The 14,617-nt window shown below is 49.0% G+C and overlaps 1 protein-coding gene across 1 annotated transcript; it reads right to left on the bottom strand.

The window, feature by feature from the left end:
• Positions 1-1,109: 1,109 nt before the first annotated feature.
• LOC142574491 (serine/threonine-protein phosphatase Pgam5, mitochondrial-like) lies at positions 1,110-13,943 on the bottom strand. The gene is made up of 5 exons (XM_075683554.1): positions 13,792-13,943; positions 11,936-12,114; positions 6,905-7,128; positions 2,363-2,493; positions 1,110-1,415 (listed from the first exon to the last, which is right to left on the bottom strand). Exons 1-5 carry the CDS (start codon positions 13,941-13,943, stop codon positions 1,268-1,270), a joined length of 834 nt encoding a protein of 277 aa, XP_075539669.1. The 3' UTR covers positions 1,110-1,267.
• Between the last annotated feature and the right edge of the window lie 674 nt (positions 13,944-14,617).

The following is a 14,617-nucleotide window of genomic DNA, read 5'->3' as shown; positions in this document are numbered from 1 at the left end:
TAAGGGGCGATCACATCGTCTGCGCCACCGCCGCCGCCATTGTGTCCTGGTATTGACGGCGCATGCGCAGGAACGATGCGCACACACCGCGTTTGCGACGCCTATTGCGCTGCTAAAAACGAAGTTGCAGTATATCCCTGTTTACATGAATGCGATGCGCTAGATAGTTGATGCGATGCGCCAATTTCGCATTCAAGTAAACGCGGCTAAAAGTCCCGGCCACGCCAACCGAATTTCCATGGGCGCGAAACACAATAAAAAGAACAAGAAAAGAAAGCCTGTTTATCGTGGACTGGGTGCACGTTAATGCACTCGAGGTGTTCGAAATTAATCCCGATTCACCAACTACGCCGTGCTTCATAATCGAATAGTGGTTTTGGCCTGCCGCGTCCGACACACCTATGACGCCTGGCAGGATGCCGGGCGCTGTTTACGCTGCGCAGCAAGCACAGGCCTCATGTGCTTCTTATCGTCGTCATTGCGTTGCCATTCGAACGAAACTATAATTAATAAAATACATCTTTAGACTCGCATTTCTAAATGTGCCACGAAGCGGCCTACTGCTTCTTCAAATACACGTTTCACTTCGGTGTTATGACCAACCCTCGAAAAGCGAGGTCACCGAATCGCTATTTTAACGACAATCGGCGTTATGTTGTTTACAAGGGATTCTTTCTCTCTACTAGGTAGCCGTCATTCTTGTGCTAATCAGCACAGGCGCGGTACGTAATACTGAAATAAATATTGCTGCTGCAAAGTGCTGCGTCTCCCTTTGACTATTTGATACTTGGTACCCGTGTTGGATTCGTCTTCGAAAAAGCCGATATTCGTCCCACTTAACAAAGCGCCCCCCCCCCCAACCCTTTTTTTTTTTTTTTTGTGGGCATTGAGCAGGACTGGCTATGTGACAGTGACTAAGCTCAGTGACGTAGCACTGCGATAAAGCACCTCACTGGCGTTGCTTGCATTCTTGGGTTAGGCTTACGAATCACCACTCTGGCTCACGCGTGTGCTCGCAAGCAGCTGCCTTTTTGACTTTTTTTTATAAATCGCGATTTAACGTTCGGCATTGTGACACGCGCGAACAGTACGCTTCTCGAGCGGTCGATTATCTGAGCGCTATGTCATTCAGACTAGACTTCAGGTAGGTGTTTATAATTTGAAGCACGGTGACGGCAGAAGCCCAAGCCATACGTGCTGCGGTCACTCCGGAGCACGTGGAACAAGAAATGTGCTCTCATTGAAATTCTTGGGAGTTCCGGCAGTGTCACTTTGTTATCATCTCTATGGGCATGTGACCGGCACACCCGAGTGCCTGCAGGGAGACATCTCCCGAGGGTGTGATTTTCACGACCGATGTGCTGGCATGGGGCAGGGACAGGCGCAACCAGGCTTCCGGTGGAAGTTGCAGGGCCCTGCGCAAACACACAGCATACACCACGAACCATATAGAGCTTTCCTATACTCGGAGTACGTGAGGGAACTGCGGCGGTGCGATCGTTTAGGTAACATGGGAATAATGGTTGGTTCATTGATTCGTCTGAGCTCCTTGCTTGTGGCTTTATTTGCTATGGCTTATCTTCCAAATATATGTACCAATTATTATTCTCCCAATGGCAGAACCTCCACGCTAGCACCTCCCATGAACGCTAGTGCCGGAGTTCCCTACGGTAATTTTCGTAGGGAACTCTATGCCCGCTTATGCCCGAGACCATTTGAACGCCGTCTATAGAAGATTGGCTTTATTTTTTTTGCAAACGAAATAAACAATTATGCAAGAAGATAATCTCTATCGCGGTTCGAGGCCACATCTGGGCGGAACAATAGCGTAACTTGCTTAATGTTGCCGCCCAGGTTTAGGAGATAATTGCCGCAAATTTGTGCGAGGCCGTGGAGCCCGTTCGACAAACGTCGATTGCGCCGTCAACGACGGCGAAAAGCGTCCGCAAGGCTCGATTCACACAACCGGCCGCACCGCTGATTCAGTCCGTCTGCAGACCATGCAGCGTGACGTCACGACTGAGCAGCAGCGATACCGCCCGCCGCTAGCGGCTCGTCAGCCATGGCCTTGAGGGCAGCGGATCGATTAGGCGGCCGTGTGCCACACCACGGTTTCTTCAGCGGCACTCTATCCGTCTTGAGAACGCAGCTGAAAGTACTTCACGAAATCCCAGAACCACTGCCGTTTCGCGTTGCCCTGTTCCTTCCTGCCTGTGTTGCGGAGCTTGCTCGCCCGTCTTTCAGCGGCGTGGTCATATACATTACAAATGTCTCGAGATTTCGTAGCACTCCGAAATCGGGCACAAAAAGAAAGCTACCTGCAGCCACACAGCCACGTTTGTCTACGCATGTATTTGCATACCTGCACACCCAGTAGCGGATCACGTTCGTGTGGCAGACGATGATCTCGTGCGAGTCCTCGTGCTGAGTGGGAGGCGCCCGGTGGAAGTACTTGCGGAAGCCGGCTTCGATACGGGCGCCCTCTACGAAAAACTGAGAACGAACACCCCTCTCAGCCTGGCACTGTGAAGCATGGAATAGCACACGGACACACACACAAAAACATATATGCATTACGGCCTCTATATAAATAAATAAATAAATGCAAATTGCATAATGCCTAGGCATTGCCAGAATGGATTTAAAATTGCCGTTGCTGTACCTTCAAACAATTGTCCTCATTTAAGTCACCCAAAGCAGTTGAGCTGCAAATGTTGTCTTTCAGCTACAAGCCGGTTGCTACGATGTACTCGCGGAAACGCCTTTTTTGCGTGAAACACTGCATGCCAAAAAAAAAGAAAGAAAGAAAGAGAGATCGCGCGCTGTTCAGCGTAAAAGTGAATAAGTTATTTTTTTTTATTTAACTGTGCGCCTAAGCCTCAGTGTCGCTGTTTATTTGCAAATTCTTACATAGCACTTTAAGGCAGAGAAGCAAATTTGCGCGCTGCTCTAGTATAGGCACAGGGGTAGCCGGGTCCGGTAGAGGGAGCACGGTGTGAAACATGGTGGCAGACACAAACGCAGTTGCGAGACTATGTGATTTTGCTTCCGCGCACACTATTCTGGAAATTGTCGAATTCCGCCATGTTATCGAATTTGGTAATTCGGCATGTTTGCGCCAATCAGAGCTAGGCTGCTGTGCGTGAGCATCTCTGATTGGCTCAAAATGGCGCCTTTAGAAAATTCATGAACGTGGCGGAATCTTTCACCGCCAAAAATAGTACCCCGGGATAGATGCTATAATCAAATGGGTAGATGCTAATCTCTTCGGGATACCTGTGCATACAACAGCACTCCCGCGTCCATTTTTCCATCTAAGTAAACATGCAAGAAGCTCTGTGGCTAAACACATCAGGCGACAGCTGAATCGGTCAATTAAACGTGCACAGAATTGTCCGCTTATTCGAAGACGTGCTATCGTTTACGGGATGCCATAACACTGGACGCGCAGACCTGAGCAGCTGTGCTGATCTCAGCGCGATCTCGTAAAGTTAACTTCAACACGAAAGCTTACAAAACCATTCTTGCGACTATCTGCTTTAGTCGTACATGCTACTGAGTTGCTGCCGTGAAGGTTTCGGCAACGGCATAATCATAAAGGTACGCCAGCTTCTTTTTTTAACGCGTTATGGGCCCCGTGAAGCAGAAAATTCGGTGTCGGCGTCAGCGGAGCATTCCGTGAACGAAAAATTTCCGTAAACATTTAGGTATATGTATATGCCACGCCTTCCTATGTGACGTGCGGTTCGTGCGGGTCGTATTGCCACACTATTCTATCATTAAAGTTCCTCATACCTTGTCGTACGTTATTGGCAAAATTATTCCTTGGAATTTTGTGAATGACAGCCTACAAAAAAAATGTCATGAAGGAAAACACTGACACCGCATTTCTTTTGTGTTACATCTTCCATGACTTAAATGTTACAAGTACAAAACAATAACAGAGACCTAAAAACTATGCAGTTTTCTTGGTGCGGCTGCGCACTACTTCCGGGATCGGCCCACTCAAGAGGCCGTGTTTCAACCAGAAATATCGCCTCCGTGAATAGCGTTCCCCGCCAGCTTTTCTCGGTAAACATTACGGTTCATAGCTGCGGTTGCCGGCAAGAGTGAGAAGCAGAAGCGCGTATGTGCGCACGTCTGTCTGTCTGTGTGTGTGTGTGTGTGTGTTTGTGTGTGTGTGTTTGTGTGTGTGTTTGTGTGTGTGCGTGTGCGTGTGTGTTTGTGTGTGTGTTTGTGTTTGTGTGTGTGTTTGTGTGTGTGTTTGTGTTTGCGTTTGTGTGTGTGTGTGTGTGTGTGTGTGTGTGTGTGTGTGTGTGTGTGTGTGTGTGTGTGTGTGTGTGTGCGCGTTTGTGTGAGCGCGTGTGTGCGCGTGTGCGTACCCGTGTGCGTGTGCTTGTGTACGTGTGCGCGTGTGTGATCGTGTGCATGTGTGTGCGCTTCTGCGCATGTGTGCGTCTGTGCCTGTGCGCGTGTGTGAGCGTGTGCGTGTGTGCGCGTTTGCGTGTGCCCGTGTGCTTTTGTGCGCGTGCGTGGGCACGTGTGTGCGTGTGTACGTGTTCGCCTGTGTGAGCATGTGCGTGTGTACGTGTGCGTGTGTGTGTGCGTGCGGGCGTGTGCGTGTGTGCGGGTGTGTGCGCGTGTGTGCGGGTGCGTGCGGGTGTGCGTGTGCGCGTGCGTGCATATGTGCGTGTGTGCGTGTGCGCGTGGGTGCGTGTGTGTGTGCGTGTGCGCGTGGGTGCCTGTGCGTGTGTGCACGTCTGAGCGTGTGCGCGTGTGTTTGTGAGAAGGCCGTAGAAGGAAGACTCCGTGTAATCCATTTTATCCGTGTAATTTCCATGTTTTGCGGAATACTTTCACGGGCTATACCCCAGGCAATTTTCCAGATCAAGCTTGCGCTCTGCTGCGAACATTTTGCCGTTTCAACCGATTAGTCGTTTTATGCCCCTTAATTTTTTTCCAGTATCTTTCTATATCTATTCATTTGCAGTGTCTATAGGCCGTGCTAGTGTTATGTTTATTCATTTATATTTTCTAAACAAATGATGTGCGGGTTCACACTCGTTTTCGGCAACCTGCTGCTTATCGTAGATGGCATAGTTTAATTGTTACTTGCCTTCTCTCTCTCTCGCTCTCTCTCTTGTTTCTTTTTTATTCCTTTTGCATTGCGGAGGTTTAGCAGTTGATATGCAATATTCACGTTTTACGAGTAATCCGTAGTGCAGTTATGTTCGCATAATATTTACTAGCATCTTCCCCTGCGTACCTTTTCTTCATTTGCTTTCGTTTTAACTGTACTTTATTGTATTGACTGTTTGACGTTGAGTGAAATTGCGGTTTGCGAACAATTCTTTTGTTATCTTGACGCTTTTTCGTTTTTTTTGCCACGTTGAATGAAGCTTGCTTTACGTTGAAGTAACCGCATTCCTCCCTTACCCAATGTCTTTTAAGATATTCGTAACTGAATATATTTTTAAAAGAACCTGCCGTAAGCAGACGTGCGGAAAAGCGACTAATATTTTTATGTTCTATATCAACAAAATTTTAATCATTACTCGTTTTGGTGATCGTAATACCTGCTTGGGCGGCAACGACATACGCATTTATCGCTTGGTGCGCAATTTCTCGCTCCATCCTGTCTGCTACTGCAACACGCAGCAGGCAATGGCACGCAAACTCTCGATGCAGAACACACGGGTTTCTTTAAACCGTAAAGAAATCTTTCTTAGAGCTTGCTGCGCCTCGCCTGAAACAATCGTTGTGCGTTTGTACATTTCAGTGACACTTCACCTTGAAAGTTTGCCTTTGGACTGGCATATTATATTCCCTCGAGTTAGGTTTGTTCGTTTAGTAACAAACGCCACACTATAGATACGTAGACAAGCATAAAATATTGTGTCTGTGCTCTTTTTTTTTGGGGGGGGGGGAGGGGCGGGGAGGCACTGATTTAATTTTAACCACCTGGGTTTCTCTAACGTGCACCTAAATCTGCATGCACGAGAAATTGCGGCAGGCGTCTGTGTGTGAATCGTGCTACATCTCGCTTCACGCCCTGTCACAACGGCCAGATTCACAGACGAAAGCAAACGCCGACATCATCAGGCGACTATAGTTAAAAGCTTTTGAACCAGCTCACAAAATTATAAATATACGTATAGCCTGCAACTTGGGAGGTACATTGCGTTTCCGGCCCACGTCGAACTCTTGCAGAGATATTCCACCTGTACATAGCCACGTGAATGTAGCGGCAGTACGTGTGTAGGAAAAAAAAAATAAGAAACGCATTTGAAAATAAATAGGTGCCGGCAAGCATTTGGCCCCTCGCAGACCTTCAGCCGTCACTTGCAAATAACTAAGGAATCATATAGACGCGATTTTTTTTTTTTCTCGCCCCATCGAAACCGCAGCAACCGTACCGCATGAAAAGCCCTAGGTTGCCAGTGCCGTGGTGCGGAAAAGAAGCCGGCCACGCCCGCCGTTTGAGATTACGCTCTCTCCGTGCGAACGGGACTGGCCGGAGCAAAACCTGCCAGCGCGCGCAAACTCGGAGGGCACACGTTACGCTTAGCGGTCGAACAAACTGTCACGAGGTGTGGCTGTCGGCGCTCGCGTACTGCCGCTTCTGCCGTTAATGTCTGCGACGTTCCGCCATTCCGCATACGGCGAAACGTTTCGCGGACAAGCTAAAACTCTCTACTACGACATGTTTAAAGAGAAAAAGAACCACGACTTCACACGGGTCGTAAGACGAAGAAGCGAACAGGACGAGCGGACTTATCCACTCGTCCTGCCCACTTCTTCGTTTTACGTCGCGTCTGAAGTCACCGTTCTTTTCCTCTTCAAACATGTCGGACCAACTGGTCCAAAGTTCCCCCCTCTTGAGTCTCTATTACGAGAAGGTTACATTTCTAGCCGTCGGGCTCCACGTCGTAAACCTGTAAGGCGGCTCTGGGGGCACGGGCGCCCCCTCGCAGATGAGCTCGCACGACTCGATCGGAAGGGGCTCCAGGTGCTTGTGGATGATCTCGGCCGTCTCAACGGCCCGCGTCATCGTCGAGTGGACCATCCTCGTGAAAGGGATGCCCGTCTGCTTTAACCGCTGACCCGTCAGATCCGCCTGCTTGCGACCTACGAATACGCAAAACAGAGGAATCCATATGCATTCACGAACAAATTATACGGCCTTCGTCAAGAGAAATGAAGCACAAGAAGCGTAAGTGTTTTTTGTTTTTGTTTTTTTCGTGCTGACATGTGAGAATATGCAGAGTTGTGTCGTGTCGAACGCCGATTATCGCTAGATCACCAACAGAAACGAAGAAAAAAGAAGCTTGATCCGGCAAAATATAAAGGAATGTGAATAAGAATTGGACGATGATTGTCGATATACACGAATAGTCGAACTCTTCTAGAAAGCTATTCGTGTCATTAAAGAAATAATACGCTTGAAGACTCACATACGTTGGAGCGAGGATATTAAGGCAGTGCCTGTCGTTCTGTTGCCTGACTCCGTAAAGGACAAAGCCATTAACCAGCACATCTCTAGCGGTATAATATAGCTCTCTGTACGCATATAAGCCGATTCGTCTCATGTGCATTGTCTCCAGCGCCGCGAGCCTGAAGGAGTAAGGCGCAACGTTAACTAGATATCGCAAGGCCTGTGCACTCTGCTTTATAACGTCATGCTATATAGGCAGCCGAAATTTTCATACGTGACGAAAGCGGTGACGTCAAAATCACCGCGGTATTTCTGAGTAGCGCTTCCATTATACATTCTATGGCAGTCGACCCTAGTGGCATGACGTCATAAAGCAGACCGAGTGTACAGCTTTTGTAGTGTCAATAGGTAGGCTTTGGAAGGCGACTACCACCCTCCTCTCCCGTTTCCAGGTGAGAAGGTGGTGGAAGATGGAAAGGCTGTCCTTCCCGGGCTCGCCACGGCAGCATGCATAAACTTTCGCACGTCCTAAAGAGTATCGCGCGAAGGCATTTGCCTCTCAAAGAGCTCTGCTGGCCTTTCGCGACGAACGCGCCCTACCACCCGATTGTGCGAGAGTCGCACGTGCCATTTGCACCAGCGCCTTTGCATATCCGGCGGCCAAAGTACGACCGCCACCGTCCTCCACGAACACGAGCGAAAGAGCCAAAGAAAGCTATTCGCTTTAAAATGAAGGAGTATGCGTGCCTATAGTATTAACTAAGGAGCCATGAAGACATGCATGTATAGGCTCACTAATATTGAATTTCATTGGCGGAGTCGGAGCAAGTTTTCCTGCTCGTTTCGGAGCAAGCTTGTTCGGATAACATAGTGAGGGCGGGAGTAATGTTGAATTCCAATGGCGGAGTCGGAGCAAGTTTTTCTGCTCGTTTCGGAGCAATTTTGTTCCAATGGCAGAGTGAGGGCGGGAGTAAGGTGTTCCAATGAAAGAGTCGGAGGGGATTCCGAGCGGGAGTCACTCCATGGAGCAGAAAAAGATGCTCCGCCAAAATCGGCGGAGTGGGCCGGAACTCTGCGTGACGTATTTCCTTTACCACGTTTGTCTGCTGGAAGGCGCCACCGGTCACGACTCGCGAGGAAGCAAAAGCTGCTGCACGCTTGGCGAGATATCCATTCCGCACACGGAGGAAGGAAACTCAGGAGAGGCCCTGACGTCACTCTTTGTGAAGCTAAAGTGAAGCCGGAAGTTGCCGTTGCTCATGGCGTTGCTCCGCCTATCGGGCCAGCTCTCCTCTCTTCTTTACATTTCTCGCGAAACCACGCCGCGCTGCGCGCAACCGTGCTGCTCGGACCCATGCGCTCCGCAGCAATACTAAGCAATCGTTAGCACGTTAGCATGATTCCGCGAAAGAGGGCAAAATTTCTAGCAAATATTCCTTCGTCCGTAGCTATTGCCGTGGCGCGGTACATTGCGTACAGCGTTGCATGCGCGTTCATTTCACGAACTTTAGTTCCTCCTGTCCCACCTGGCCACAGCAACATCCGGTAGAGCACGGTCCGGATAGGGTGGCTAGCCTAGTCCAGATAACGCAGCGCAACAAAACACGGAAACCAACGCATACCTGCCCGCACGGCGCCTTTGCCACGGTACGAAACCTACGGAGCTACACGTGTGAGCGCACAGAACAATAACAAAGCCGCCATTGTGGCCCGAAAGGCGGGGCCACTACAGCAAAGAAATAAAAAAACAGCAAAACAAAGGAGAACCTACTACGTCATTTCCTCCACACTTTTCTCATAACGAGCGGAGGGGGTAGGGCCTCTCCTCAGTTTCCTTCCTCCGTGATCCCGCACTTTTAAAAAACCAGGTGAACGGCGCTGAAGAGACAAGTGACCGGTGTGGCGGTGCTGGGAGCAAACAGCGGAAGGAAATGACAACACGCGAGGTATCCTGGGTAACTCGGCGATATAAGTTCCGCTTCCGCATTGCTCCGGCGGCGCAGGTTGTGTTCCACTCGCGGATTTGAAGGCGTTGCTCTACGCCAGAGTCGAGTGCTTGCTCGCGGAGTCCGTCGGCTGCTCCGACTCCGCCATAGGAATTCAACATAAGTATTACGCTTTCGTTACATGCGGCTCTAGCAAGCGACCCTCTATGCTGACCATACCGATAGACGTTTTGCGCCGAAACACATAATTTCAGGCATATTTGCACTGCTTGTGGAGTTGTTATGTTGAAGGACATATGAAGCAACCTTAAAAAATTATTTTGTGTGTTTTTTACATTAAAGTTCCTTATACGGCAAATGAGATATGAAGACGCAATGTGCGGTCTAGCCAGATCAAGTCCGTCGGCTTTGCAGGGTGTCGTATATAAGCCGTCAGATGGCATACTTGGCTCCCATTGACAGAGACTGCCAGAAGTCCACATTTTAACGTTTCCGCAGCAACACCGAATTCTGTGGATATCCAATGTTTCTAAAAAAGTTCCCGACGATTACGATACCCCCTAGTGCGAATTTGAAGCGGAGATCTTTGAGTGTTCCGAATTCGCGATATCTTGTGGCAAACAACTTGATCCTGAACGACAGCGTCCTATCGGCAGAGGCGGCGAGCCTCTGCTCGGTCAGCTAGTTTAGCATCTGCGGCAGACGAAGCACTTCTATCGGTTGCGTGGCTCATTGTTCAGAAACAACTGACTGACACTATTTTGCATTATGATTGCGTCGACCCGTCGGAGTAACAGTGAAGAACGACAGTGTCGAAACAGTGAGTTACAAATACAACGCTTTATTGGGCGAACTTGCGCCCAACAAAACAAGTAACACTCAAGCACAAAGACAGCTGTGAGCAGAGTCAGCGTTCGTCGAAAATCTCTTCTGCGGGCCAACCGCGTCAGCTTTTATGCATGACTCGTCGAAGGTTCCAGTGTAATCGCTGGTGCCCGTGGGACTTCCAGGAATCACTACACAATTCGCGTCGTGCATACAATCCAGATTACAAAAAAAATTGGCAATGGCTTAGCTCGGCTATGCCAGGATATAGGTAGCGAAAGCTAAGGCACAGCATGGTTAGCCGTGGTAAATCTTAATTGCAAGGCCAGGTTAGTCTGGTTGGCTAGCTATGTTGCGGCGTTTAGCCAGTCGTTCGGCGCGCTGTTCGTCTGTTTGCTGGGCGATTCCTTTCCTCTTCACCTCGTTCCGATGTCGATTTCGGGCCTCCTCCTGCTTATCAGAATTGTCGCCGTCCATACTGCCTCCTCGACTATGGTTGCGGCGCATGCGAGCTCTCCTTTTCAATCCTCCGAAATGTTATGATGCATGCGACGCAGCTGACGAAGCGAGCGGAGGCGAACGCAACGACGAGAACCGCGGTGTGACGTCATACCAAACGGCGGCTGTGGATAGGCACGGCGCTGCGCAGCGGCGGAACACCTGTGGCTCGGTGCTACTAGTGCCGCATGCGCAGCAGTGACTAGGGGGGGGGGGGGGAGAGAGAGAGAGAGAGTGAAATATCCGCGGCGAGGCGCGCGTTGTGACATCATGTGCAGCCTCGAAGCACCGCCACGGCAAAATCGCAAGTTCGCGGCCACTAAAGCTTTCGCTTTAAAAGCGTTGGTGACAGCAGCCAACGGAAACAACTATCGATAACATTCGACAAACTTCTGATACATGCAGGCGCGTCGTGCGTCAAGAGATGGTAGCCGGTGAAAGCAGCGAGCGAAGAAAGATAAAAAAGAAAAAGAACAGACAACGCATGGTACTGTGGCGCCATCTCGCAGCGATCATCGCAGAACACGTGTTGCGTGGCACCACGCTTTTCTTCTCGCGTGCACCCAGTCGTACACCGCGGGTCTCACTAACCTACGGCTGACAGGACGAAAAGCGAAGAAAATTTTATTTCCAAAGCTGCGATCGAAAAAGAATTAACGAACTAAAAACGTTTCACCGTGCTTTAGACTCTAATGCGGGCAATGCGGGCAATGACTAATACGGGCAATGCAAGGATGGTAAACAAAATGCTCGATTTAGAAACCACTACAGATTTCTTTTCCATTGTACAATACCTACCTGCGGATTGCAGTTGTTCTCTTTCATGAACACTCCCTTCAGCTTGCGAATTTACGCATAAATTATTTACTTTTACACTGTTGGGTCCAAAAAGATTGATATCACGGAAAATTAGAGCAGCTTCCTCACCTTTATTTTGCTCCGTTGAAAGTACATTGCTAAAAATATCAGTGAAATGTTATTTCAGTCGAAACAAAATTACTATCTTAATTATATGTTCAGTAATTGGCTTAGCTATTCACAACTTAAAATGCACGACGGTGTATGAAAAATGCTACCGTAGGCCACGCGTTAGGTTCCCCATGCCCTGGTATAAAACTCAGCGTAGTTAAAATGATACGTTGGACACTAGGTGGTTAATAACTAAATAAAATATTTTGTGGACGGCAAATGTAGTCCCGAACCTCACGATTCGTGCAGAACTTAAGCTCACCAAGCTCTGTAAGCGCGCACTCCTTGTCCGTGGTGCCCTTCACGTTGAATTGACCGTGGCGAATCAGGTAGAGATACCGATCTCGCGTCGGTTTGGCCCTCGTCACTTCATCGTCGTAACGACTCAGCTCTGCCGGTGAAGAGTCCGCCGGTGGTCTCGCACAGAAGCGAGGGTCCCGCCTACAGCGATGGCCAAATCGAAATAACACTGCAATTTCAGTCAATCATTCAATCAGTCAAGCTTTATTTGGCATCCACTCATTCACTTACCAAACGAATGGTGGGACAAGAGCTAAAATATGCTGCCTGGCAGCTTGACCCTGTCTATCCCCCTGTCTATGCAGCAAGGATCTCATAGGCATCCCATACCGGTGAATGTGCTTGAGTAAGCTTCACCACAACAGAAATATTTATGGCACTGAAGTTTACATAAACGCATTAATAATTATCATTTAGCACGCGAAAAGAAAAATACCTGCATACAGAGATCCTAGATAGGCACCTATAACAATATAATGAAGCCGCCAACGCAAGACCAGTGGGCTCCGCGGGTTGGGGCTGCCGAAACCGGAACGTGTAGTGGGATGTCGCGTAAGATAAGACGTTCACGGGAAGATGAAAACTTGAAATGATCAAAAATAGTCGAACAAGGAATGTTGCTTTAAGCCAGCGTTTCAACAAGTGGACAACAGGGCAGCAACTGAAGGCAGCAACTGCCAACTTCAGGGAAGGAAATGCTAAAGCAGTTGCTGCGCTGACGTTGCTTTTCAGATAGTTGCTGCTCCGACGAAATCAAGTCGACCTGATGAAACTTTGTCTTAAATCGACATACCTTGTTCGATTAATCCTCATCAAGATAAGATGTTGACATAACTTCGACCAGGAGAGGTGGCTCTTCACCGCAGGAATCATGAAACGACGACGAAGCTGGCCATAGTGATAATGAAAAGCAAGTAGAAACGGTTATATTCACTTCGTTGGTACATGGATGGGACTCCCATCCGAGTCTCGAGCGGTTCTGATTAACACGGGGGACAGCGCGGCCTTAAATAACCCCTGGCAGTCCTGTGGTCGTCGACCTCTTCTTCCGGAGCCTGTGGAAGTATTAGTGCTTTCGTCGTCCATTCTTTGTGTCAGCTCATGTTGACCGGGGTGGCGCCTTCTTGACGTCCGGTATCTGATCCTTTGTGTTAGCTCGTGTGAAACTTAGTGGATCCGTTATGATCTTGTGGTTTGTCTTTCCCTTCGTCCTTCCTTTGTGTCAGCTCGTGTGCAAAAGGGTGACGCCGTGGCGGAGAAGAGGTCAATTATGTTGTCATGGGGAGGCCCGTTTGAATGCTTCTCGCACCTGACAGGTCGATCATAACAATGTAGTCTAAGCCCACATGGCAAGACTTAAACGCTGCAAAGACTGACAGAGGGCCTTTTCCCTTGTGAATGCACTTTAAATCGCGCATTCTCAAACATAACACACAATCCGCATCGAAATACTGTAATCTTTTTTCTACAGTCCGCAAAGCGCAAACATTTATCGCAACGCAATATGTACACTAATTTCCCATCGTATTCGACATCTTTAATATTCACACACTCACTTTGAGTATCAGCAGCTCCTAAACGTGCACCTAAATTTGAAGTTCCAAGTTTATTTATTCTCATGGCAATACCGGGAAGAGCCAGGAAAGGTGGCTTGAGAGTGCACGAGCGTCTTCGCATTCCACCCTATGCGAGTACAGTCGCCTCGTCCGAGGATCGAACCCGGGGACCTCGTTCCCAGCAGCAGAAAGGCCACTGGGCCACCGTTGTGGTTACGCATTGGCAAAGCCGGCTTGCCGACAGGAACCGAGCAGCTCTCACCTGTCCCAGTTGCTGTCCCAGTGTGTGGAACGCTCGAAGTCGGCGCTCCACGTTGTGTACGACTTGCTGTCCTTCGGCTCCTCACTGCAGAACACAAACGCCGCAACGCCGCCGCCGAGGAGTCCACTACCGGCAATGATCCGAACGAACATCTCGCCTCAACGGACGCGGAGGAACACGTAAGGTTTGATTCGGTTTGGTTTGGTGCCTACGGGTACGGCTCAACCCACAACGGGAGATCGGCCTTGAATCGGGCGGCAGTAGGTAAAAAGGAAAGAATACTTAAACAGAATTTTGTCATTTAAGAATGACAATAAATGAATACTTATTGTTAATATCAATTTTCAGGGTATATTATGATAAAATTTGAAGTTGATATTTTTGTGTTCATATTGAGGAAAGTAAAACGATAAAATGTTTGAGGAAACACAGCACGTAGTGAACGCGCCTCGTGCAGGCGACTAACGTAGTACAGATCAGTGATGATGATGATGATGATGATGATTATGATGATGATGATGATGATGATGATGATGATGATGATGATGCCTTTTTTAATGGCACAAACCCAAGATCAGTGGTGCAGACCGTTGTTGTTGATGTCTGATAGAAAAAGCGCTTACTCACGAAAGGCCTTGGTGATGATTATGGTGTTCCCAGCCATTTCTCTGGACTAGGACTGCGTCGAGGCCTAGGCTACTGGTATGGTATGGCATGAACAACTTTATTTAGGTCCTGAGGGATCAGTCTGGGACTGATGCGGGCCGCTCCCACGTCGGTACAGAGAGGCCGAGCCCCTCTGCCGTCACACGGGCCCTCTGGACAG

This window comes from Dermacentor variabilis, chromosome 3, assembly GCF_050947875.1.
Source record: "Dermacentor variabilis isolate Ectoservices chromosome 3, ASM5094787v1, whole genome shotgun sequence".
Classification (NCBI taxonomy): Eukaryota; Metazoa; Arthropoda; class Arachnida; order Ixodida; family Ixodidae; genus Dermacentor; species Dermacentor variabilis.
This window is presented reverse-complemented; position numbering and strand designations above follow the sequence as displayed.